We start from the raw sequence: 25328 nt of genomic DNA on the forward strand, positions 1-25328 counted from the left end.
GGTCGAAGTTGATACTGAGGAGAACTCCGAAGATGAGCTAGTAGAAGATACCGAGGAGATTGACGATAAGGTGGAAGATAGCTCCGAAGTCGAGGCAGTAGAAGATGCCGAGGAGATTGACGACAAGGCCGATGAAGAGAGCGCCGAGCTCGAGATTAATGAGGAGAGTTCTGAACTCGTGGTTGATGAAGACAGTACCAAACTCGTAATAGAGGAAAGTTCCAAGCTTGTGGTCGACGAAGATAGCGCCGAGCTCGAGACTGCTGAGATTTCCGAGCTCGTGGTTGACGAAAGCCCTAAACTCGTAGTTAAGGAGAGCGTCGAACTCGAGGTTAAGGAAGAGAGCTCCGAGTTAGAAGTCGAAGTACCTGATGCTCCAGATGATAACGACGACAACGAGGACGTACTAGTCGGGTTGCCAATCGAGGTTGAAAAGGAGAGCACCGACGTTGAGATACTAGATGTCAGTGACGATAACGAGAACGAAAAGGTACTAGATGTGGAGGCCCCGGTTGGACCACCCGTTGAGGTCGAGGAAGACAGCTCTGAAGTAGAGATGCTCGATGTCAACGAGGATGAAGAAGCACCAACTGGACCACCCGTTGAGGTCGAGGAAGAGAGCTCTGAAGTAGAGATGCTCGATGTCAATGATGAAGAAGCACCAACTGGTCCACCGCTTGAGGTCGAAGATGAAAATTCTGAAGTTGATGAACTAGGCGTCAACGAGGTGCTGGCTAGACTGATGGACGAGCCAGAGGCAGAGGACGATGTTGCGCTCAGGTTAGGAGATGTTGAGGTGCCAATCGGCCCGCCACTTCCTGAATATGTGCTCGAAGATGTCGTAGAACCGCCAATTGGTTGATCAGTTGCTGAGGATGTGACTGAGGACGTGCCAGAGGAGGATGTCGAACCGCCAACTGGCCCGCTAGTTCCCGAAGAGCTCGAAGATGTCGATGTCGATGTAGAACCGCCAATTGGTTGATCACTTGCTGAGGATGTGACTAAGGACGTGGCCGAGGAGGTGCCAGAGGAAGATGTCGAACCGCCAACTGGCCCGCTGGTTCCTGAAGAGGCACCAAATGAAGATGTCGATGTCGAACCGCCAATTGGTTGATCACTTGCCGAGGACATGCCAGAGGAAGATGTCGAACCGCCAACTGGCCCGCTAGTTCCTGAGGAACTCGAAGATGTCGATGTCGATGTCGAACCGCCAATTGGTTCATCACTTACGGAGGACGTGACCGAGGACGTGACCGAGGACGTGCTAAAGGAAGACGTCGAACCGCCAATTGGCCCGCTGGTTCCTGAAGAGGCACGAAATGAAGATGTCGATGTCGAACCGCCAATTGGTTCATCACTTACGGAGGACGTGGTTGAGGACGTAACCGAGGATGTGCTAGAGGAAGATGTCGAGCCACCAAATGGTCCGTTTCCCGAAGAAGTGCTAAATGAAGATGTCGATGTCGAGCCGCCAATTGGTTCATCACTTGCGGAGGACGTGCCTGAGGATGTGCCAGAGGAAGATGTCGAGCCGCCAATTGGCCCACTGGTTCTTGAAGAAGTGCTCGCAGTCCAAGTTTTAGGATGCCAGTCAACCCAAGTTTGACCGGTAGCGTAATAAGGATTCCAATTACGACCTTGATCTGGTAGTGGCCACCAGTCAGTTCCCTTGTTTTCTCCATCTTGCTTTGGGAGCCCTGTTGGAAGTGGAATATTGCGTGTGTGCGGTCCCGGTCGAGTGGCAAAAGGGACTTCGAAAATAATAACCTTTGTGACGTAAACATTGAAGCTGAAAGTCGTGGGCCCAGAGAAAGACTTGGTGATGTAGGCATTCCATGGCTGACCAGAGAGTGTCTGCACATTTGGACGAACTAAGATGGATGGTCGGCCGTCGACTGTGACCGTCACAGTCACCGTTTCTGGAGAGCCGGTAACGGTGACAGGAGGAGCAACTTGAGGGAAAGTCCAGGTATATGCACCAGCATGAGGGATCTTACCCCGGCTTGAGCAGAGAGCTTGAGCAGTGACTGCGGTAGATGGCTGTTCGACCAAAGTCTCGTACCATTCAACACATTTTTCGAAGTTATGCCCCAACTCATCGACACCAGATCGACATTCGACGACATCCAGGAGCTGGGAGCGTCCATCGCCTTGATCTTCGCACTCTTTGCACAGTCCACTACCATTCCAGCCTGGTACGGGTAGAGGCCCGATCTCGTTGAATGGTGCTATTGCTCGCCTGGTCACAGTTTCGTACAAGGTAGTATCTCGTCGAATAGTTGGTCGCTTGTTCTGGAACCAGTCAACCCAGTCGCGTTTGGTCGATGGGACAGCCGTGACCTTGGTAATGGTCTCGAGATGTTCAGAGGCTCGGAAAGGTTGTGTAACATCAGTCACTGTGGTTGTTTGAGTTGTCGTACCGTTCCACGCGCAAGGAACCACTGTCGAAACATATGGATAAGTCGTGAAGGGGTAGATGGTCGAGCACTTGCCCTTGATACAGGCAGTGGTAGGATCACAGGTCGATACAGGCTGGTATTGAGTGGACACCGTAATAGGGACAAGACTCAGGCTCGTAGCACTGGGGCAAGGCTCGATGGTAGCAAGATGTATTCCGAAGACTCCATCGGTTGCGAGGAGAGCCAACGCAGTCTTGACGACCACAGACTCTGACAACTTCATGACGTGGAAAGAATGAAAAGGAGCGAACAAAGCAAACAAGGGCGGATGGAAAGGAGGATAGAGAGGAGGATAGATCCAGGTGTCGAGGCATCTTTTATACATGTCATGACCTCCTGAGACAACGTTGATATCTTGAAAGCCACTCATCAAACATCGAACGGAAATGAGGTTCTACTGACAATCCATCAGTCCCAAGCAAGCTCGAGCGTGATGGATGTCCTGAGAGAACATCGACCACTTGAAGGTCATTCATCAATCGTATAACAGGAATTGGTGGACCGATGACAATCTATCAGTCCCATCCAAGCTCGAGCGTGGCGCAGATGGCTTAATTGCATCCAGGAGAGGCTGTCCTCTCTTGTACGGAGTTCAGTAGAATCACGTCACGAGAATAGGAGGTCAAAGACAGTGCACTCACCAGAGAGATTGGAACAGTCTCGCTGAGCGATGGTTTCCGTCACTTACCAAGGTTGGCACCAATAGTCAGGGTCGCAACCACCGTCCAAGGAGGACGTCAAGGATGCAAAGGCCCGTGAGAATAATAAGGAGGGCGTTAAAGCACCTATCCAGACAGCTCGCGGCATGACTAGCACTCTCGGGCCACTTTACTGGCATAGAGTTATGCGACGTCCATCAAATAGACAAGTCTCGGGACGGGTGGAGGAATCGAGGAGGGTATTCCATCGACCGTTGCAGCAGGTCCCGCATCCAGAAGCCTCTTCATTTCCTGTCATTACGCAGAATCAGCAGAAGCAGTGCAAGCAGTAGAAGCAGCCGGTTATGGGGCATGAAGACTCCAGAGGGCCGAACAGCCATGCTGTGGTGTTCGAACTCATTTGGGGTCGCCTAGGACGAACTGGCCAGACGAGAACGTAAATTCAGTCCAATCCCTCTTGTCCAAGCGTGGTCCTTGTTAGCTTTCTTTCCTCATTTCCCTCTTTTTGCAGCGGTGGAGCTTTGCATGTCAGAAGTGAAGCCCGGGGGTGACAGGGAAAGAGGTCTCGACAATTCGATGAGGGATGGGGCGGAGACGCATGGTAGATTAGCTCTCGTCCCAATAAGAGAATCGTAGTCATTAGGTTGTAGCGTAGCAGGAGGTGGCTAAGAACGACTGGAGAGACGTCAGAAGAGGATGTCCAGCTGGCACATGGGACGCATGCGCGAGTGAAGGTTTGGCGAATGTACGTGGAAATGAAACCCATGCAGTGTCAGTCCGGAAGGCCTAGCCCGGAGTGACACTGGCAGCGGCAGGGAAGCGAGAGGCAGAGGCTTAGGGGCCTACTGTATGTCCTGTAAGCCTGGGGGATGACAGACGCAGAGTACAGATACGGAGTACGGAGTATGGACTAGTGCACCGTGCGCCTAAGCCCGTCGCGCCCAAGCCTGGCCTGGCACGTCTGTGACCACTGACAGCTGCCTGCGCCCTTGTCGCTTTACTCCGTCGTCATGTGACCTGGCGGCCCACACAGACCTTTGGTTTTTGGTTGAGTTGACTCATTGGAAATTCTCGACTTTCCAAGCACAACAGCCTCACAACAACCAACCACCACCACCACCACCACCACCCACAACAACAACAATGCCCCAGTCCGCCCTCCTCCTCGGCTCCGGCTTCGTCGCCACCCCGACTGTCGACTTGCTCGCTAACGCTGGCGTACACGTCACTGTTGCTTGCCGTACCCTGGCCGCGGCCCAGAAGCTCGCCGGCAACTTCCCCAACACCAAGGCTGTCAGCCTCGACGTCAATGATACGTCCGCTCTAGAAGCCGCCGTAGCCCAGCACGATGTCACGATCTCACTGATCCCCTATACATTCCATGTTGCTGTGGTGAAGGCGGCCATCAAAGCGAAGAAACATGTAGTCACTACCTCGTACGTGTCGCCGGCCATGCAGGCTCTGGATGCGGAGGCCAAGGCTGCAGGAATTACGGTTATGAATGAAATTGGGGTAAGTCAAAATGATCTGATCTCGCTCCCAGTTTGCTGACCATTCCAGCTTGATCCCGGGTATGCCTTCTGGCCACATTGCTCCATCCTATCCCCCCACTAACATAGTTCTCCCAAGTATCGACCATCTTTACGCTATAGACGTGATTGATCGCGTTCACAAGGAAGGAGGCTTTGTCCGCGGCTTTAAGAGCTTTTGTGGCGGCTTGCCCGCTCCAGAGAGTATGGCCCATTATGATGATGATGATGACTAAAGACCATTGAAGCTAATCGCCCTCTTAGACTCGGACAACCCTCTAGGTAAAGACTCATTGCAACACCGAATGCCATAGTCCCACGGCTGCTAATGAGATTCAGGGTACAAGTTTAGCTGGAGTAGCCGTGGAGTGCTATTGGCATTGAAGAACACCGCCAAGTTCTTGGAGGACGGTAAAGAGGTGACTGTGACCGGCGAAGACCTGATGGGGACAGCGGCACCGTACCACACGGGCTTTCTGGGCTTCAATTTCGTCGCCTACGGAAACCGAGATAGCACCGGCTATCTAGAACGGTAGGAATACGGGCTGGTACGTTCCAGAATGATAATGGCTAATTCTAATTGTCCAGGTACAACATCCCTGAGGCGCAAACAGTGAAGCGTGGCACCATTCGTTACGCTGGCTTCCCAGAGTTTGTCAAAGTCCTCGTTGACATCGGCTTTCTCCGTGACGAGGAGCAGGATTTCCTGAAAGAGCCAATCACTTGGAAAGAAGCCACCAAGAAGATCCTCGGCGCCACTTCATCGAGCGAGAATGATCTATTGTGGGCAATTTCATCCAAGACGACGTTTAAAAATACCGCCGAAAAGAAACAATTGGTGGCAGGTCTCAAGTGGCGTAAGTAGCTGTGATCTCGCACGACCCTAGTTGGACATATTCTGACCCTGCAACGCAGTCGGTATCTTTTCGGACGCGAAGATTACGCCAAAAGGGAACGCATTGGACACGCTATGTGCTACCCTTGAGGAAAAGATGGCTTACGAGGAAGGCGAACGTGACTTGGTGGTATGTATAGTATCATCTTTGTGCACTGACGTCTCCATTCTAACACCCGGTGTCAAGTTCCTTCAACATCGTTTTGACATCGAGAACAAGGACGGTAGCAAGGACACCATAACTTCTACCCTCTGCGAATACGGCGCTCCCATTGGATCTGGCGGTTATTCGGCAATGGCGAAGCTCGTCGGCATCCCGTGTGGCGTAGGCAAGTCTTCCCGTGTTGCGACCGTGTTTGGTGATTCGAATGGCTCTTGATATGGCAGAAGTACCTTAGCAAGAGACCACCTTAGTACCGCACGGAGACTTGGTTCCCCACCATGCTTCTAACAATCAGAGATACTAACGTCTTCTATCAAACAGCTGTCAAACAAGTCCTTGATGGCACAATTTCAGAGAAAGGTATCCTCGCGCCAATGCATCCAAGCATCAACAAGCCATTGATGCAGGAACTCAAGGAGAAACATGGGTCAGTCTCCCCGGCCAGACTCCATAGACATTCCTACTGACAGAGGGCAGGATCGAATGTATAGAGAAAATCGTCGACTAGTCCGAGAGCACGCGTGTTGATGGAGAAGTGACTGCTGCCAGCCAAAGTAAAAGGTCTCACAGCCCGAACTCGCTTCCTTGGTCAGGGCTGGGATAGACTAGCAGGCGTTCAGTTCTTGATTGTGGAAATAGACTTGGTCGAGCTGGCAGGCCGCCTGCCTATGAAGACAGACTCGACCTCTCTCTAGAGAAACATGGAGCGAATTGGACAATACTCTGTACGGATACCCCCCCTTCAGCGTACTTGGTGCATCAACCTCGGGGCTCAATCGAGGTCTCGTCTCGGATTCGAGGTTGCCCAACGCCCTTGGCTCCGTGGCTGCGCTGGTGGTGCTCTCCCACGCACACAGTATGTACGTAAATTCCACGACGTTGATTCGCCATCCGCCATGTCCGAGCTACGGGAACAAGCCGAGAGGGCTCAGGCCGCCGGGCGCCTCTGAGAAGCATTCTCGCCCTTGAGGAAAGACGTCCGTCACTGTGCATGCCTGGATATTGACTTTGGCACTATTTCTCTGTCGCATTATTGTGACAGGTACGTGTAGTCCAGTCCTACAGTTAGCCTGGCTCTCTCCACGGGGAGATGGTGGTGCCGCCGAATTTACGCGAACTACCATGCGCAAATTGCATCCACACCCTGGTCGACATTGTGGTGACAGTTGTAATCTGGGTTGAAGGATGGCTTCAGACCTGGTCGAACATCCCCCAATCCAGCCTGGCCCAGCCCAGGGGCAGACAGGTTCAGGGTGGTGGTCATGACCATGCACCATGCCAGGATATGATGCTGCAGTTTCAGGCTCAGGCTCGGACTCAGGCTCAAGAAGAACCAAACACCCGCCTCGAGCCTCAAGTCCGGGCTGACCCTCCCACCTTCTTAAACCTTCTTGAACCAAGTTGATCTGTATTATCCTGAACTTTTCACCCCGTCAAGGCCGTTCACCTGATATAAACTCTCTACAGGGCCCGAGCTACTCGACAATCGGCCCCACGATGGATCTATCTTTGATCCTTTGCTCAGATCAAGGTCCGGCAGAGAAACACTCGCCAGAAGAGGGGGCGGCTACTGCTGGCCCACCTGAAGGATATATTCTGACTGAAGAGGTCCAAGACCAAGATGGTCCGCCTGATGCCACTGCGGAGCGAACAAGAAGGACAGTCAGGTGGACATACGACGAACTTTGCAAGTTGATTGAGCTCCGCCAGGGTGGCATGGGATGGGAAGCCATGAGGAAACACTTCCCCGGTCGGACGGCACTAAGTTGCAGATCGCGCTACCACCATCTTCTCAAGCAACCCAGGCGGTTGGCAATGCCGGAGGCGAGGTACGTGTGCCCCAAACATGCTGCAAGACCACCCCGAGCTGGAGCTGGTCCTTGGTTTCCAAGATGTCTGGCAGATCTAGCCCTTACCTGGACCTCACCTGCCCCCTTTTCTTTTCCCAATGTCCATTCGAACTTCCACCCTTCTTTGATATTGTGCTTTTCACCCTCTAGAAACTAACGGCTTGTAACATTAGGATATGGTCAAGCACAGAGAAGGCAACCTTCCATACGTGCGACTCACTCTTCATGCGCCAGGTGCATCAAGAGCACCATGCGACGGTGAGACCTGCTGTCTCACCTTTATGCGGGTCCCAAGTTGGATGGCGACCATATCACGATATCAAGCTTACCCGCAGTCCGGAAGAGTTGTTTTTGGGCAAACCGCTGTCGCTGACCACTGGGAGCCCTTCACCATCACCGTGAGCCCCGACGAGTGTGAGGTCAACTTTCATGGCCAGGGTATCGGTGGCTGTTTTGTCTATATGATACATTGACCTCTATGAAACTCTGGCAGGCTACCTGCTGGAATCTGCTCATACTGTAAAGCTGGTTCGGATTGTTATGAACTGAGGCAATGACTAGGAGATACCATCACGTGTGTCTCCTAAGCACGTACGTCAGAGCTCCTTCATTTTGGTCCAATCAATGCACTTCTATAGCAGTCCCTCGGTCCTCTTCCCAGGTCAGGTCAGATCAGGTCGTGTCCAGAAAATAGCCTGCCCAACTTCTGCAGGAGCTAGGGGTTAGCCTCAGACTTGCTTTTGTTTCTGGATTGGAGCGATCATTCACATACCGTCGGTTTGTCTCCAAGGCAGAAAGACCCTCTCTTCCCCCCTTCATCCCAAGGTGGACGAGTGGTGGCGGGCGCATACAGGGCAAGCAGTGCGTGGTCGAAGGCACCAAGAATGAAATAGCGCATAACAGCCTGTATGAGGCGAGAGGTTGTGGGGTGGGCGACACTCCTGGCCGCACTGGCCACAGAGGAGAGAGATGGACTGCCGGTGGTTGGTCCTGTCAAGAATTTTAGCCCGGGTCTGTTACAGTGGGTGTTATGGTCGCCCGAGGGCAACATGGGACTGTACTCTGTACTGTACATACACTTGATTCATTTCCGAGGATGTTTTGTTGTCCTGGGCCTGGCTGGATTTGAAGGACATGTCTTCTTATGTCTCCTCTGCAGGATTCAGGCGGGACTGCTTAAATCTATGTGGTATGTACCAGGCGATGCATGACCGTGAATGTCCCCCACGGCGCACACGGATCCGACAAGACCAACTACAAGATCCCATCACCCCCCTGACGCGATCGCAATCGCAATCTGGATAAGACCAGAAAGAGTCGGCTGGAATTCCTGGACAAAGTTCTGCATCGGCGCGCTTGCCCAGGGCCGGGCCCGGGCGGGCCTCATCCCAGAAAGGATCCCCTTTTTGGAGCCTTTGGCCTTTGGTCCATGTCGAATCCGATGAGGACGATGACGAGGCCTGCGACAGTCAACACTGATCCAGTCAGCCGCCGGTTGCCTATCAGTCACACGTCAACAATAGCTGACTCGGGGCCTAGATGGAGACTCACGGTGAGACTGGTTCGTCTCCGCCGCTAGGAGAGTCGCCACCGCCCGACCGACGGCAACCCCTTTGAAAGCAGTGCAACTGAGCTGGAAGCCACGCGTGTGCCCCGCGAAGAGGACAAGCTCTCTACGCTGTACTCCATATACTACGAGGAGACTGTACGGATGGTCCTTAGAGGCCTCCCCGTCTCCAGCCAGGCAGATCCACAGCAGTAGGCGTCCAGATCTACTCCGAACTAGCAGACCCATTGGGACCTTAGCCTTGGTGTTGCCGAATGACTGGAGAGACATCCGAATAGACTTTCAGCATGCACGGTCCAGCTTGTGGCGAGAACTTCGGTGTCAGCTGAAACCACTACATATGCCATATGGTACGTAACTACAAATCCGCCCGTCCTCGGTCCTCGGTCCTCCGCTACTCTATGCAGCAAGGCCCCGTCAGATCCGGATGATCTGCCCGCCGGCCTGGTGTTGTGCTTGGCTGAAGTTCGGCCCCTCCGGTCCCCCGGATCCCTCGCCTCGCAGCAACAGCAACAACACTCCCGGATAACATGGCCGAAGGTGGGAATGCAACGACCTATCCCACCCGACACCCGGATCCGCCGATCGACGACGACGACTTCAATCAACTATAGGACGGTAAAAAAACATGTGCATTGCATTGCATTGCATTACATGGCAGTGCTTTGATCCTATTCTCACCCGTCTGTCGTCCCAAACTCTATTGCGGTGTCAGAATGAAAGCCGAATGTGACCGGGGCATCCCGTCCCTACACATCAACAAGAATCAAACCTGGCTCCACGTTCAAATGGTTACTCCATACCCAAGCTTCATACCACGGAGGTCATGTGTCCGTACCCGTACTAGCTGCTCAGAGATGGTCGACGCGCTCTCAACTCTGCGCTGAGGCCGGTCGGTCCACCACACCTACACCTGTAAGCTTTGGCAGGGAAAGGTCGCCCTGAAGTCGGCGACTCCTGAGTGCAGGCGCACACTGTAGCCGCGATCTAGTGTACAAATGCCATCTACTGGACTCCGTACGAATACTCCATACTTCGTACCCATCCGAGTCTGAATTCCATCTCTATTTCACCGGTCCTGGAAAATACCCATCCCAGACCCCCACGAGCACGGGCATTTCGCTAAACTTCACGTCAAATCCGATCGCTCCGTCAGCCTGCCTCGCTAGGGCTCGGTTCCGGTACTGTGCAGTGTGCGTAAACCAGGTCGGGCTAGAGGGCTTAGGAGGCCCTTAGGCCTCTGGCTCAGGGGCTAAGGCTCTCCACACGCTTTGTCCCAGCCCCGAAGCATCACTCAGCTACACCGGGTCTTGGAGACTCATCAGCTAGAGTTGGCCTGTTAAGCTCTTCGTCTCACAGACGCGTGCAGCGTACTCATCTTGACCTGCCTTGTTCCAATCAGCTACTTCATCGCCGTGATTGACCTCGGCCTTCGCTACCGCCTGAAACATACCAGCCAGCTCACATTATGGCTCGCTCCTGATGCCGAGGTTGCACTTCCATGCCACAGCCACAAACACACTATAGCAGGCTAGAACAGCTTCTAATTCAACCTGGCAGCTGAAGTCTCATCAAGATCCATGATCGACCAACCCTTGGCTAGCCAAATCCCCTGCGCTGTTTTCAGAGTCATTGTGGGGTGCGCTGTTCCTACGAAGCAGGTACAAACAGCATGGAGTGAAATCAGCCCTTTCAAATTTCAGGCCTGTCTCTCCACCGCTGATAGTGTTCCGACTTTAACAGGATGAAATGGAAATGACAATGACCACTCGCTACTTCCCCGCACAGCGCCAGCTAGCTTAACCTCCATACTCAGCACCGACTTCGACTCTACTTCAGCAAGACCGCATCCTGCTCATCATTCCCTACGCCACTGTGGCGCATGCCCACGACACTTTGTGGTCACGGATGTTCGCCCCCAGGGAACGAAAGGGGCAGACAGAGTCTGAAAAGAGCACGAACCCCGCCTGGAACACGAACAAAAGCTTTAGGCCTGCCCGACTTTATAAAGGGGATGGAACATGTCCCTTGACTTGGAGTTTCCTTTCTTTAGCTAAGCCTTGAGTCGCTAGACCGAAGTATACGTCCTCGACTGACCCTGAATTGTCTACAGAGACTCTAGAACTGCCATTATTGTACAGGGACGATGCCTACCTGTCCGGAATGTCTACCGAATTCCGTCTGCGTGTTCCGCGCCACTTGAACCCTGTTGGTACAGTGGCTCCTGGCTCCTGGAGCTGACCTGCGGGCTCGTCATCCAGCCTTCCTTGTTAGACTTACTTACAAGCTCAACTCTGGCCAGAGTGAACGTCGTTATCGGGCCCGGACTGGATCTTTGGTGGAAAATTGATCGGACGTGGATGGTCAAGCTTTATGACCCCCAAAAATGAATAAGAACACGGGCTTAGGCTAATACCTGTCCCGAAAGTCCACCTCAGACCAAAACCCAGTGAGTCAGCCTCGTGGTATCTGGTGTACATACATGAATATGTACAGATATAATGATTGGCAAACAGTGTACTACTCCTAGCAAGGCTGCGCGGCCTTAGATGTCTCACCTTGGCTGCGTTCCGTTGCGGTCCAGAAGCAGAAGCAGAAAAAGATGCAGAAAAGATGCAGAATTGTCTATGCTGTCAGCCCTTGACCTTACGGGACATATATTGGCAGCCTCTCCCTTCCGACACGTGGTGGGTACACATCATGTCGGAGGAGCTTGGTGCTCCCCTTCAAGTGATTTGTGTCTCGGCTCGACCACTAGCAAACCAGTTGGCAGATCGGATCCGGGAAGCAGAGAGGAGAGAGCAGAGGAGAAGCCGCTTTCCTCGAGACGGCCGCCATCGCCGACGATGTAAAGGTCAAGAACTCTATGTCAACGACCGCGAGCCTTAGACGTTCGGGCTTCGACATCCTTACTATGTGTATGCAAGGAAGGTTCAACGTTCTTCCGATAGTAAACTAATCAGAAGGCTACGCATTCTTCTTATTCCAGCTTCAACATCCTTCCCATCCCGAACAGTATGGCTTTCTTGTTTTCACGCCATCACGCCAGCAATTATATCGCAGCCGACGTGCTAACCGCGGCACTGGCTTCGGTGGCGAGGGGAGGGAGGGTTCACCCACTCGCCGCACTGTAGCTATCAAGGACACCAAAAGAATGTATCTGCGTCGTCCGATTCGGTTCCTGGAAATTCAGTCAGCCGCGGTCCTACCTAGGAAGCTTCAACGCGCCAGTCCTTGCAAGCAGTGATATATTTCGTCATGAGACATCAATTGGTCGACCCAAATTCGATTTCGATTTCTAGCGGAATGATGTGAGGCTTCAACTCAGATCCAAGCCCGGGTATCTCTAACCTACCTTACCTCACTACTAGTAATTGATACTGTGCCAGCTGACCCTGAGAACACCGGCAGCAACAAACAAGTAGATATGATTGGAATTGAAGTAGTCCCTGTCCGAATAGTACCAGGCTTGATTAGTCACCCGGTGCCATGCCAAGCCTCTACGGCACGTGACACCGGTGGGTATTGGATCACGTGGTGCTTAGTCACGTCGGCTGAGCCGTGACAGCATTAAAGCGGCAATGATAATGACATGAATGAGGGGAGAGTCAAATCAGGCGCACCCTCGTTATCTGTTCTCTTTAACATCCAGCCAGTAAACAGACTCAGAGCCACAGCCAGAGCCGGCACAGATGGCAGGCTAAGGCCTGGGACTGGGAAATATGAGTCCCGCCAGTGGGGCTTGCTTGCAGGGTGCAAAACTCAAACGACTGTCCTGCTCACAGCAGGACCGGACCGGATATTTCTTCCTTTTCGCTGATCCGTCCCCTCCTTGTCGAGATGAATTTGACTCTCCGTATGGCGCAGGCGAAGAGTTCTCTCCGATCATGACAGACACGTGGCCACTGTGCCAACAGGTGGACATCACGGCAAATGGCCGACGGTCGAGGTGGCTGAAGAGAAGACGGCTATGCGTACTTCCCATTATCGGGGATCTTTTCCGACGTGCAAAGAACCTCCAACCTGTTGATGTTGCCCTCGACAGCCGTGAAGCGGGCATCGTTCTTGCGTGAGCAGGGAATTGCAGCAACCCGTGGGAGCGGTGGACCGGCCGCTCGGAAAAACCATACTCGTCCTGACTGCTATTGCCAACTCGTGCACGACGGTGACACTCGTGTCAAACGGTGAGTGTTCTCAACCGTGATCCACTGACCCCGGAGAATGCATCCAGGATTGCGCTAGGTCGCTACAGGACTGCAAACCCAGCATTTGGTCCAATAACGGGGGCTCTTTTCGGGGCTAGAACACCACCGCCCGCAGTGACGACAGACTTATCGTCTCTGACGGGTACTTGATGCCTCCCCCTCGCATCGCATAGCTCCCCAAGGTGGGTGGATATACTGATCGTATATGAAGATATATAGTACGGAGTTTGGCAGAGCCGACGTTTGAATATCGAGTGGCAACAGCTAACAACATTCACATTCACAGCCCAACCAACCACACCCACAACTTCGATTCGAATTCAACAACCTCTACCATCTTCTCGTCTGACACCAGCCAAACAGTTTTCTCACGAGTGCTGAGTACCGGCTGTCGACGTGGAAAAGGTCACTTGCGATTGTGATCCGCCCCAACTTTAGAATGCTCGCGCGCCGCGCGCCGCCGATGGAATTCTCTGTAGCGACCCAAGAGTGCAACCCCGATATGTGGCAATATCCCACCATGACCCAAGCCTTCCAGCCTCATCCTCAGTCACGCACTCTCCCCGGCGAAATGTCCTTCTTGCACCATCAGCACATGAATTCGCAGCCGTCCGACACCAACAGTGTGAGCACCACCTCGCCGTCGCTTTCCGGCAACCATCTGTCTCGAACCGTGCAACCGCAAGAACTCCACCTTCCGGTCATGGCCTCGTCGTCGTCCGAATGCTCGCAGTCGCCGCCCTCTGGGCACGGATCCATCGACTCCCCCGCCACCACCTCGGGCTACCTGTCGCTGGACCGCCAGGAGGAGCTGCGGCGGCTGTCACTAGCAACGCTCGACGAGGGCCTCGGCGAGTCGTACCGGCCGCGCAGCAATCCGGTCCGGCCCCGGCGAAGCACCACCACCCGCATCAAACCGCGCGACGACAAGCACGCCCGCGAACTCGAGCTCAACCGGAAAGCCGCCACCAAGTGCCGCAACCGCCAGAAGGTCTTTGTCGAGAACCTGCAGGAGCGCTGCCGCCGCGAGGAACGGAAGATGCATCTGCAGACCTCGCTCGTCCACGCGTTGCACGACGAGGTCGTCGCCCTCCGTAACGAGGTTCTGCGTCAGAGCTTTTGCACCTGTCGCTTCGTCCAACAGGCCGTTTATTCCACCGTGTCATGACCTACGATGTGTCCCAGTCCGGCTCATCCAGGGTCCCAAGAACCGATTCACGTCGCGAGGTCTACCAAAGAACTACCTCCCTTCCCTGCCCCACATGGGCGGCTCATCCGGATTGCTCAGGTCGACTAGTCAACCCAGCTACCAGGCAGTGTTTCATCATCCACCTCTCTGAGGGCCGACGGTTGAGGAAGGCCATCCACAGGCGGTATTTCATCATCCACCTATCTGAGGACCGACGGTTGAGGATCCGCAGACGATACGACCGCACGGCCGGCTGCAGCGCATCACTATTGCAGCTCTCCTGCTCTGCTTCTTGCGAAGACTCCGTCGACTTACGCCAAGGCAATCACGCAGGCCAATTGCCATCCATTTCCGTCCTCGTGACGCTTTTCCCATAACGGGTGTTTGGCCGCGAGCGAAACTGGTGGGATATGAATAAAGCGAAGCGAGTCACGTCCTTTAATGACTTCTTTTTGTACCACAACGTGGTAATGTGATTTGAGGAGTTCGAAGATTCGAGAAGTATGTGAGTATTCATCAGATCCCATCGACTGATTGGTTCGGCGGATTGAATTCAATTCATGAGAGTATGTCTTTTCTTTTCTGGGTTTCTAGGAAGGTGAAGGTGGGTGCGGGTGCCGCTACGAAGAAAAAGCCATGGCGGTAATCAACCACTGGTGGTGCTGGCAGTTCTTGCTATTGACGTACCCGATTGTGGTCGATCTTGACAAAGGCTGGCATGGATTTCTAGGCATTGGTTTCTCAGCAATATACTGTCGTTCAGGCAGACCCAAGCCTGCTCTCTGAGTCTCGCAAGCGAGGAGGAAAGCTCTGTATTCTCTATCTGATAGCCTGGTCGAGCCAGCGGCATATCCCGGCCATGAGAATGGAATGAACGCCGGACACTGGTCCCATAGCCATGAGAACAGCCAACGTCGTCCTATGTCACTCCTATACCGAAGCTCGAGTACGCTAGTCACGAGGCCACTCGTATAACGAAATTCTAACAAGCTAGTCACAAGGTCATGTATCTTTGGGTCGAAATTCAACATGCTTGATTTCGTTCAACTGGCCAGCACAGAGCCAGGGCAGCATATGTCGTACGAGGACTTCCTGCTGGCAGGTCTGAACGGGTGTAGCTAGGGGATGCAAAAGCCCGGCCGACGAAATTGATTTGTTTCCGCCATGCATAGATACCATTGGCTTCTCAACCGCGGTGGAAGAGCTTGCAGCCGCGGACCGCTGTTTCGGGCTTACAGATTCTTCACCAGCCATATAGTGTCTGGGTCCCTGCCCTTTTCGCCGCTGGCGCCGTCATCAAGCACGGCGGGGAATCTCAAGAATCCCAGCCGATCATAAAACTTGCCGGCCTGTTCATTTGACGCGGCCATCAGCAGGTGGACACCGCGTGCGCCGCTTGCCGAAGCTCGTTCGCAAAACTGTTCCATCAATTGCCGGCCGTAGCCGTGCTTTTGAAATGGAGGCAGAATGTCAATGTGAAGGTGTGCCGGCCATTGCCGCAGCAGTTCAGGATGTTCGTCATGGAGCATTCCTCTCGGGGTGAACATGATCTGCCTCAGGGCATTTGGCAGGTCGGTTGGATGGCCAGGCTCCGGTTTGTCCAGACCCAGGGTCTGCAGGAAAGGAATGTAGGTCCGTTCATAGCGTTCCACAAACGAAGGGGTGTGTGGCACGCCGAGCAGATAGCCTACGGCATGGCCGGTGCCGTCGTCAAGGACCAGACATGCGTCGGGTTGCAACATCAGATATGGTCGACACCAGATATAGGAGGCATAGTGGAGGACGGGGTCGGCGGCGTCACGGAGGTCCGGTGCGGCTGTCTCGCGGAACTAGTAAGGCTCAGCTATGTCAGACGGCAGATCACAGTGGTACGGTAGATCCGTAGTCTGGCACAACACACAATGTGGACCATGGCATCTTGGTCCGAGTCCTGATAGAGGCGGATGAAAGGCGTTGCCTGTGTCTGTGTCTGGGCTGGGATTCCATCCATGTCAGTGGTATGCACAAGAAGGGTGCTGTGCTTCATGCGAGATGAAACAAGTCAGCCATTTCAATAGAGGATGACATGGTGGAGGCTAGGAGAGGCAAGGTCAGGTATGTTTCGCCAGACCATGTAATGTAGCCTCTCACTCTTGAGCGCGCTGTTCGACCATCAACGGACATTCCTCTGCAGGCTGCCTTAGTTGGGCCGCTGGAAGTGCCACTATCGACGATCGACTATCGGAGGAGCGTGAGAACTTCCAGCATAGCAATGAGGGCAACTGCGCCGAGGTTTAACCCCGTAGTGCTAGTGGAGCAGAACTGTTTAGGGAGGTCTGCCGAGGGTGAGGCTCAGGGTCTCAGGTCTCAGCACGTGACGACAGGGTCATGGGCAATGATTACTACCACCACTACGGAGTACCTTGCTGATTACCCAAGTCGACTCGTCCCTGATTCCTACTCTGTAGAATCTAATTAGATACTATATTACTACCAGCAGGAGTAGCACCCTCCAGGCCGATGGCTGCGCCTCTCCAGGGTCCTTGCAGCAGGTCACGTGGAACACTCAGCCTCTTGCTCCGTCTCCGTCTGCGGGCAGCGATTCTATGTACAGAGACATGGGGAAGTGGCCCTTCCTTTGCTCATGTGAAATGGAAAAGAACATCATCCGAAGAATCTGACAGTGCACGGTCAAGCGGGATGAGCCAAACCATGTGACGGACGGACAGCGGACGGTGAGGGCCAGGGCCGGGTCCGGGGTCGAAATCAATAACTACGTCGTACCTATGTACGTACCTAACTAGTGATCTACTCCGTACTCCGCAGTCCGTCTTCTGCAGCTATTCTACTAGTATTGTCCGGGCTCCGGAGTACAGGATCACAGCGAGGTATTGTCAATTATCCATCCTTGACATAAACACTACATGGAATTGATAATTCAATAGTAGATGGTGATATTGCTGTGGCTGCACTGCCAGATAGAGTTATTAATAGAGTTATTGGCCACTGTTTTCGGTTAGTCTGCGTCATCTAGCAGACTAAACCAGATCCGGGATGGTGCTGGCAAGTTTCGACCAGTGCCAAAACTTCGGCCGGCCAAGAAAAAGTTGCATCGGTCGCGCCCAGGCCCAGGAGGCCACTCACTTCGCCCTGCTCCCGACCGCAGTCTGTCTTAGATTGGCGCCTCGCCTTGCCTTCAGCACACCCGACCAAGTGGTAGAGCTATCCTTGGACCGCAGGGCCTGTCTCTGAAAGTCCTCCGTACTCCGTCCAGCGATCACTGCTCTGTGCAGTCGCCCTCCCAGGACCGAGCGCCCGAGCCGAGGAACGCTGCTGCAGGGGCTGGGAGCGGGTCTGACAGGCACGCGAAAGGGACAGCGCGAGCGAGAGCGCAGGCCAAAAGCTAACGGGTCAAGTTGACGGTCTCTGTTAGCACGTCCCAGTTCGAGATTTGCACAATACGGACGCCCCGATCGCTCCCCCACCCAGGTCGGTCACTTGTCAGGTCGATGGACCTGTCAATAATGTCCAGGTTCGCCACAAGCTGGCCCCGTTTGACAGGCGGATCACTGGACCATTGGAGTCGGTTCTCGTGGGCGTGGGCGAGAGTGATGCAAGAGTCCCAAACAAGTTACGCTACAAGACGGGCGCCGTCAGGTAATGAGTGGGCGTTGAGTTGTTGGTTGTTTTGACGAGCGCCCCGAGCTCCTCCTATCCGGCTGTTGCCCTAGTCTCGTTCTGGCCGCCTTCCCGGGGTGTCATGGTCGCTGTCTTAGCACCGGCTGCCAGATGGATCTGGCTATATAACATATGTCCCCCCCTGACTTCCCCCAGACAGGTCCGCTCCTCTGATCAGACCAACAGGCTAGTGATACACAGGACATACAGTCGTTCACTCACTCTCTCCAGACCACCTTGGGACCTGCAGAACACGCTCGTTGTGAACCAGACCGGTCTTTACGTTGACTTTCGCTATTTACAGCCGGACCAGCTTGTGCCACAGATCACATTACAGTCAATTCCCCAGATGAAGCACGCCTCGACCAAGATGCGTTCATTCATTTCTGTTGCGGCCGTGGTCGCCACCACCCTCGTCTCCTCGGCCGCCGCTGCGCCTTGGGGCAACGGTTTATTCTGGGGCAACCTGAACCCCAACAAGTGCTTGAACCCGCACTCGGCCAAATACCTGGTCGATGCCTTCGGCGGCCTGCTGTCCAACTACACGACGGCCAACGCCGAGAAGTACCTGGCCGACGACTTGACCGACTGGTCGGACAGCATCAACTTCCTTGCCGGCCAACCGCTCGGCAATGCCACTTTCCCCAGCAAACAGGCTTTCGAGGCAGGCCAGGGAGCTCAGCCGGCAATCCCCTTTGAGCTGCTTGCCATCGAAGCCGTCACCTGCGACACCATTGCTCTGCGCTGGAAGACCGGTCTGCAACCGGAGCCCGTCAAGGGCATCACCATCCTGAAGGCCGAGAACACCAAGAACAACAACGACACGTGGCAAATCAAGACCATCTACACCGAGTTCAACAGCGCTTCTTGGGTCCGGGATATCGGAGGCAACGTCACGCTGCCCAGCTACGGATGATTGGACCGGCATGATTGGCTCGAGTTCATCATTCATTCATTCATCCATCATTCCATTTCACTCGTCATGATATCGACATCAGTCTTTTGGAGCTGCGCTGAGGACTCGCAACCTGATGTGATTGTCTCTTTTTGAGTTTTGCAGTCTCAGCCTTCTAGCGCGGCGTCAAAAGTTCTGTTCATATGCTTATGGGGATATCCTGCTTCGGCCGTTTGGCTTCGGGTCAGACTGGACCGTGTGGCACATACTGATCCGAGTCGACTGGGTAAAGGCATAGACGGCAAGGCTGGTCGCACACACGACAGATAGGATGGGATCTGGCATCTGCATCTGGTCTGGCAATCGGAAATGGGTATTGGGTATTATTTATATCATACTACACGCAATCGACGGCACCAGCACGACGCGGTATACCGCTCACTAATGGCATCCGTATACCTGTGTACCAAGTACAAAGTACAAACTTGAAACAAACCATCCAGTCCCGTGCTAATTAATCAGCTGCTGTATGCCAGAAGAAAGCTAGTTGTAGCTGTGGCTGTCTTTCTTCTTTTCTTTTCTCTTCTCCTCGAGTTCCCTTCCCTCTCTCTTCGTTGCCCTGTTCAATTGCCGCCATTCGTGACGAGTGACATCATATATACTATACTGTATATGTACCTATATATCCGCGACAGAGCTGAGACGGAGACAGACAGCGACAGCGACATCGACAGACAGCGACACATGTCATTGTCATCTGGGTCCTGGCGATTGCCGTCTGGGGCTGGGGTCAGGGCTGGGGCTGGGGCCTTAGGGGCCAGGATCTGACATGCATTATTGTCTAGCGTTTCATTCCCAGCCACGAATATTGTATATGTCGTGTTGGTTTATTTATTTCTCCGGATATGTACTCGTACTCGTACTCTTCAGCATCCATCGACATCGACGATCATGGTCATTTGATCTCTTATTATTGTCTGCTAGTTTCGTCATGTCATGTTGGTCTACCTACCTAGGTACCTAGTCTGTACTCTGTATATTGGAGGCTGGGTTTCTCTCTGTCTGAGCTGAGCTGACCACTGACCACGGATCCCTCAGGCCATGCACGTCATGCCATTCCATTTGTTGTGCGTTGTGGTTGTGTTGTGCTATGCTATGCCGCATGCATGCATGGACCGCAGTGCTACGGCGTACCTACCAGGTACCTAATGTAAGTAGACACCTTGTACCTAATACCAATACATAGATACATTAGGTAGGTAGGCACCTATATGATGGTGGTACTAGGTGGTAAGTACAACCAACATATCAGGTACCACCAACATATTGGCACATGACTCTGTTAGTTGTATGTATACAAAAGTGCACGTCCTTGTCTGTCGGGACGATTGCCGTTGCTGGTGCCGTTGCGTTGCTGCGGCTGTTGCTGTTGCTGTCGCTGATGTCTGTGCGCCCGAGCAACCGACTCGTGGTAAGCCAAAGCTGGTGCTACCTTACTTACTCCTCTGTACTGCTGGACAGAGTAAGAAGTACGAAGTACGAAGTACTACCTTACGCACACTCGGTCTGGCATGGGCAAGGCATGGCTGGCACAGGCATTGGTTGGCTACGTAATTCTACATACGGATACCCCTACATATCCATACGGATACAGCGTACGGAGTAGTAAGTACTCCGTAAACATTCAAGGTACAGATAGACAGTGTGGAACAAGCACTTTCGGCTACCATGCTACCACTCTCGGCTATCCTATCAGACAGCTACATACAGTACTTACTTACTTTGCTCCATACCTAAATAATTAAGGGGCAATTATTCACAGTAGGTGCATGCTCTACTCCGTATGCTCCAGGCAGTGTGCCCCTCCTCCCCTGACCCCTGGCGTATACTAGGATTACGGATTACAGGGACCAGATGATCCATCGCTAAATCATAGATACCAGGTAGGTAAGCATGCCGCTAGGATTATAGGGACCAGATACTAGGTGCTTAAAGCATGCAGCTCCATTAGTGACACCACCAGTAGGAGCGCGCTGAGCATATGCCGTCGCTGGAACTTGAAACGACTTATGTGTCGTCCTACGCATACTCCATACTCTATACTCTGGACAGTACTCAGATGTGTGCTAGATGCACTCGATACGACTACGGAGGACGGACGGATGCTTCAGAATGCAACTACATAACTAACTACAGACTAGGGAGTACAATACAGTAATTGAACGATATCACATCGATGATGCTGCATGAATGGGAAGATCGTTGTTCCTGTCCCTTGGGGTCCTGTAATCTTTGACTTTGACGGTACTACTACTAACACCAACACCAACACTAATCACTACGAAGTACGGATATAGTACGGATACACACCGAGTCTTTCGCCCTGGATCTCTGAACCCTGCTTAGTAGGACCCAGTACCTAGTACCCAGGACCCATCCAGATACAAGTTCCCCATCCAGATACAGGCACTCCATACTGCACTACACCAGTCGAGTCGATCCTTTCATCTCATCTCGTCTCGTCTCGTCTCGCTGCCTTCGTCCTTAATTTCAACTCGGACGGCGCCACTGCTAATGCCAGCGCCAGTGTGCGTGTGCGTGTCAATGTACGGAGTAGGTAGGCTACCAGGTAAGTACAGGAACAAGTCAAGTCGAGTGTTCATTCATGTCAACTCTGCGCATATCTCGGCCAGGATGGATGACTGGAGTGATATCTCGTCCTCGTCCTCGTCCTCGTCAACCGCGAGTCCCCCTTCTAGTACTAGTCTCGGGACGCTCTACGGAATACTACGGAATACTACGGATACACTCTCTACATACCTACGCATACACTGTCTCCATGCAGAGGCTCCAACATGTTTGGAGTCGAGTGAATGCCTCCAGAATATACGGAGTACATATCAATCACACTCTTCATGGCCAGCGAGAGGTTTGCAATCACACTCTTCAAGGTCAGCGAGATGTTTGCCCGTCACACTCTCAAGGCTAGCGAGATGTTTGCCCATCGTCTAGGTAGAAAAATCAATTCCTACTCGGAATCGGTAGGGTAGGGTATGCCAGGCACCTAGAGCCAACCATGGTTACTAACTAGCACAGCCTCGTCGTACATAATCTCCTTGTCTATATGCCCGTCATGACTTCATCTTCATCTACTTGTCCATCTCCATCCCATCTACCTGTCCATCTCCATCCTCATCTACCTGTCCACCTCCATCCTCATCCTGGTATTCTTCCTCATCTTGGTATTCTTCCTCATCTCCCAGTCTCCCTTGTGCGTCTTCGTCTTCACATTCGTTCCCGTCTTCGTCATCTCGATTCCAGCCTACCGGAAGAGGCTCGAATAGACCCATTTCTTTCAACTTTCGCAACCCTTCAACCTCCTTTTCGATGCGAATATAGTAGCTGCGAGTCCTGGAGACAATCGTTGGCACCCACAGCGCGGCACGACTGAAACAAGCTTCGGCCTCGGCGTATCTTCCCCGGTTGTAGTACTCGCGGCCGATGTGCATAGCATATACATAGTGGTGGCTCCTCCCTTTTGCCTCGTAGTCACGGTCGCCTAGGTCCAAGATCGCACGCGAAATTTCCTCTGCCGCGTCAACGAGGTCTTGCTTCAGGTAGATCTCCAGACGCTGGTGCAGCATGGCCACAGTGAATGGGTGGGTGGCTCCCAACATCTCATGCCGTTCACGCCATCTGGCTTCGGCCAGACCCCGCGCGACCGAAACATCTCCCCTGCTCGTAACCTCCGTGATATAGTACCTCTCGAGAAAGTACACCACGCTGGGCTCGAGGTTGGTAGGCTTCTTCTTGTCGACGATGTTCAGAATCACACGGTACATCAGCTCAGCCGCAGTCCACGGCTTTTCCGCCTTCCTCCACGTATCCAAGATAGCTGTCACTGGATGCTTGATTCCTAAGGTCTTCTTAGACATTGAGTAGTAGAACCCGACGACGTGGTTGTACAGATCTTTGTGGCCGCGCAATCGTGTCCCGCACAGGATTTTGATCAACGTTGGTAGCAGGTCAACCTCCTCTTTACCCAAGGCATCTTCGACTTGGCTACATGCCTTGTTGATCATGGGCCATCCAACTTCAGGTCGATTGTAATCGAGCAACGCCACTCCCTCGTCCAACACGTGGCTCATTTCGTCAACACAGGACGATGGGGCTCTGACAGGCAGTGGTTCCCCTGCAGGAACCCTAGTCTCGGCAACAAGACACACAGGAAAATAAGTGCTGATTCGGAACAAAATACACTCGACGTCATCTTCAAGTTGTCCACTCCTCAACGAAACCGGTCTGATTGAGCTTTTGGAAGGTCGGAGCGGTTGCCGCAGGAAGGCGCAGTCATATTTGCGCCAGGCTCCCTTCTGGTCTCTCCTGAATTTGCGTCTGACTCGATCCCAAGGAATGATCCGGCCATCGATTGCCATCTCTTGTGGAGGCTCTTGTCCCAGATCCGACAGTCTCTTGGCCTCTTTCGCCGCCGCCTCGAGCTCCCCATCATTGAAGTTGTCCCCAAGCTTCCATTGTTTGCGTCTTAACTTGAACGAGTGCAGCCTAGCCAGTGAGGATTATCAGCATCAACCCTGGGATTGTGTCTTCACGAATCACTGACTCGGCTTCGAAATTATGATACTTTGACAATATCTCACGCACTCTTGTCAATGGCTTCTCTTCTTCCAGTAGATATTGCTCGAACAGCGGCCGGATACGCTCCCATTCCTCGGGAGTCGGCGCACGCTTCCGTTTCGGGGCATTGTTGTTGGACCTTTTAGAGACTCCGTGAGCATCCCTAGTATTGTGAGCAAGAGCGGTACTCGGCATGGGGATGATGACGATGAAGATCGAGTTCGGATCAATAGGCGTCTCTGGGCTGCAGTCAAATTGTCCGCTGAGAGGGAGGTGCAAACGCAGTCACAAACTGGAACGAGACGCTCACCCTAGGCTGGCAGAAGGCTGGCACAGCCCTGGTGTCACCGCAGCTATCGAGCGCTTAGCCGAAGGGAGTTGTACACAGCCATGTAACCCCCATGCCTGCGTTCCACCTGCAGCCTTGCGTCCTGACTCATATGAGCCGGTCAAGGCGTGGCGAGGCCGTAGAAAGACTCATCCGCTAGCGACATTGCTTCAGACGAGACAATGGCTCCATGATATCCAATAATTTCCACTGAATGTCGAGCTGCTGTGGTTATCGTGTCGCTAGTCGCTGTAAGACCTTGTGTGGCTTTGCGATTCTCGGCGGCTTTAGGGTGCCCCAAACCCCTCGCTTATTTGTCAACTAGGATGAATCCCCTGCAGCCACCCTTTCAATAGCTTGGGAGACTGAACAAGCGACATAACTTGGGATACAGCACACAATACCTCAGAGATATCATGATAACGGTTGGAGACAGTTTGCCGCCGGTGAGAAGCATTGGATAGTGCCCGAAGTGAGAATTAGACTCAGCAACGCTATTTCTCAGCCCTTACCTTGACCGTGAGACCCATCAAGGCAGACAGATGGACCCAGCCTCAGAGCAGGAGAGCAGGAGAACCTCCTTTCATGCTATCTTGATAGTCAAGCTCAATGTAGTGGGACAACTGCAAGCTGAGTCCGATCTGCCTTGGTAGAGGAGAGCCAACGGGTTCAAGCAGCAAGCAGAACATGCTATTTGCAATTGCCAGTGCCCGATTGAGATGGTACTGTTCCAATCACTTGACGCATGGCGAATGAAACTTGCGACGGTGGCTGGTGTCTTTCACCCACCTGAAGGTATTGATGTTGGAATTTGTGGTCTCCAACTCGATCAGACGTATGACTGGCACCACTGTCCGTAACTACGGAGTACTTGCCCAAGTCCCGTTGCTTCACGCGTACCAGGTCAGACTGGCAATTTGGGCCAATCCCCTTTCTGTCTCTGGGAACGCGATTCTCATTTTTCTCCCAATATTCTGCATAGACCTCTCTAGCATAGTGTACAACCCCGCGTCCACGCCAAGTCCGATTGTAGTCATGAGTTCGGCGAGTTGTAGGTCATAGTGCCCGACGAATTGCTATGAGGGATCAAGGGTCTTCGCTGGGTTGGTTCTAGAGGTCAATTCGGCGAGGTCGAACGAAAGGGATGGAGGGGCCCAATTTGCAAGGCACGTCGTAATGTGGAAGGTCAGACGGCCAAGTGTACAGAAGGCTCAGGCTGGAGGAACCCAGACAAATAAAGGCCAGGCACGAAGAGTTCCGTCCCTGAGGCCATTGAGCTGGAAGAAACCCACGAAAG

General features: G+C 53.2%; 7 protein-coding genes across 7 annotated transcripts; 4 read left to right on the forward strand and 3 right to left on the reverse strand.

Moving 5' to 3' along the window:
• Positions 1–1129: 1129 nt before the first annotated feature.
• Positions 1130–1606, forward strand: A1O3_02019 (uncharacterized protein; the record flags this gene model as incomplete). Its single annotated transcript, XM_007732162.1, has 1 exon — positions 1130–1606. The coding sequence occupies one exon, from the start codon at positions 1130–1132 to the stop codon at positions 1604–1606; it is 477 nt and encodes a 158-aa protein (XP_007730352.1).
• Positions 1607–1764: 158 nt separating this feature from the next.
• On the reverse strand, positions 1765–2682 carry A1O3_02020 (uncharacterized protein; the record flags this gene model as incomplete). Its single annotated transcript, XM_007732163.1, has 1 exon — positions 1765–2682. A coding segment is annotated over one exon (918 nt), but the record flags the coding sequence as incomplete, so codon positions are not given.
• A 1579-nt stretch (positions 2683–4261) lies between these two features.
• On the forward strand, positions 4262–5921 carry A1O3_02021 (saccharopine dehydrogenase [NADP+, L-glutamate-forming]; the record flags this gene model as incomplete). Its single annotated transcript, XM_007732164.1, has 8 exons — positions 4262–4630; positions 4679–4689; positions 4748–4851; positions 4912–4929; positions 4987–5179; positions 5236–5504; positions 5563–5672; positions 5730–5921. 8 exons carry the CDS (start codon positions 4262–4264, stop codon positions 5919–5921), a joined length of 1266 nt encoding a protein of 421 aa, XP_007730354.1.
• A 7926-nt stretch (positions 5922–13847) lies between these two features.
• A1O3_02022 (uncharacterized protein) lies at positions 13848–14495 on the forward strand (the record flags this gene model as incomplete). Its single annotated transcript, XM_007732165.1, has 1 exon — positions 13848–14495. One exon carries the CDS (start codon positions 13848–13850, stop codon positions 14493–14495), a length of 648 nt encoding a protein of 215 aa, XP_007730355.1.
• A 1253-nt stretch (positions 14496–15748) lies between these two features.
• A1O3_02023 (uncharacterized protein) lies at positions 15749–16506 on the reverse strand (the record flags this gene model as incomplete). Its single annotated transcript, XM_007732166.1, has 2 exons — positions 15749–16345; positions 16417–16506. The coding sequence occupies 2 exons, from the start codon at positions 16504–16506 to the stop codon at positions 15749–15751; spliced, it is 687 nt and encodes a 228-aa protein (XP_007730356.1).
• A 2037-nt stretch (positions 16507–18543) lies between these two features.
• A1O3_02024 (uncharacterized protein) lies at positions 18544–19089 on the forward strand (the record flags this gene model as incomplete). Its single annotated transcript, XM_007732167.1, has 1 exon — positions 18544–19089. The coding sequence occupies one exon, from the start codon at positions 18544–18546 to the stop codon at positions 19087–19089; it is 546 nt and encodes a 181-aa protein (XP_007730357.1).
• A 3128-nt stretch (positions 19090–22217) lies between these two features.
• On the reverse strand, positions 22218–23898 carry A1O3_02025 (uncharacterized protein; the record flags this gene model as incomplete). Its single annotated transcript, XM_007732168.1, has 2 exons — positions 22218–23631; positions 23690–23898. The coding sequence occupies 2 exons, from the start codon at positions 23896–23898 to the stop codon at positions 22218–22220; spliced, it is 1623 nt and encodes a 540-aa protein (XP_007730358.1).
• Positions 23899–25328: the final 1430 nt, after the last annotated feature.

This window comes from Capronia epimyces, assembly GCF_000585565.1.
Source record: "Capronia epimyces CBS 606.96 chromosome Unknown aczIQ-supercont1.2, whole genome shotgun sequence".
NCBI lineage: Eukaryota > Fungi > Ascomycota > Eurotiomycetes > Chaetothyriales > Herpotrichiellaceae > Capronia > Capronia epimyces.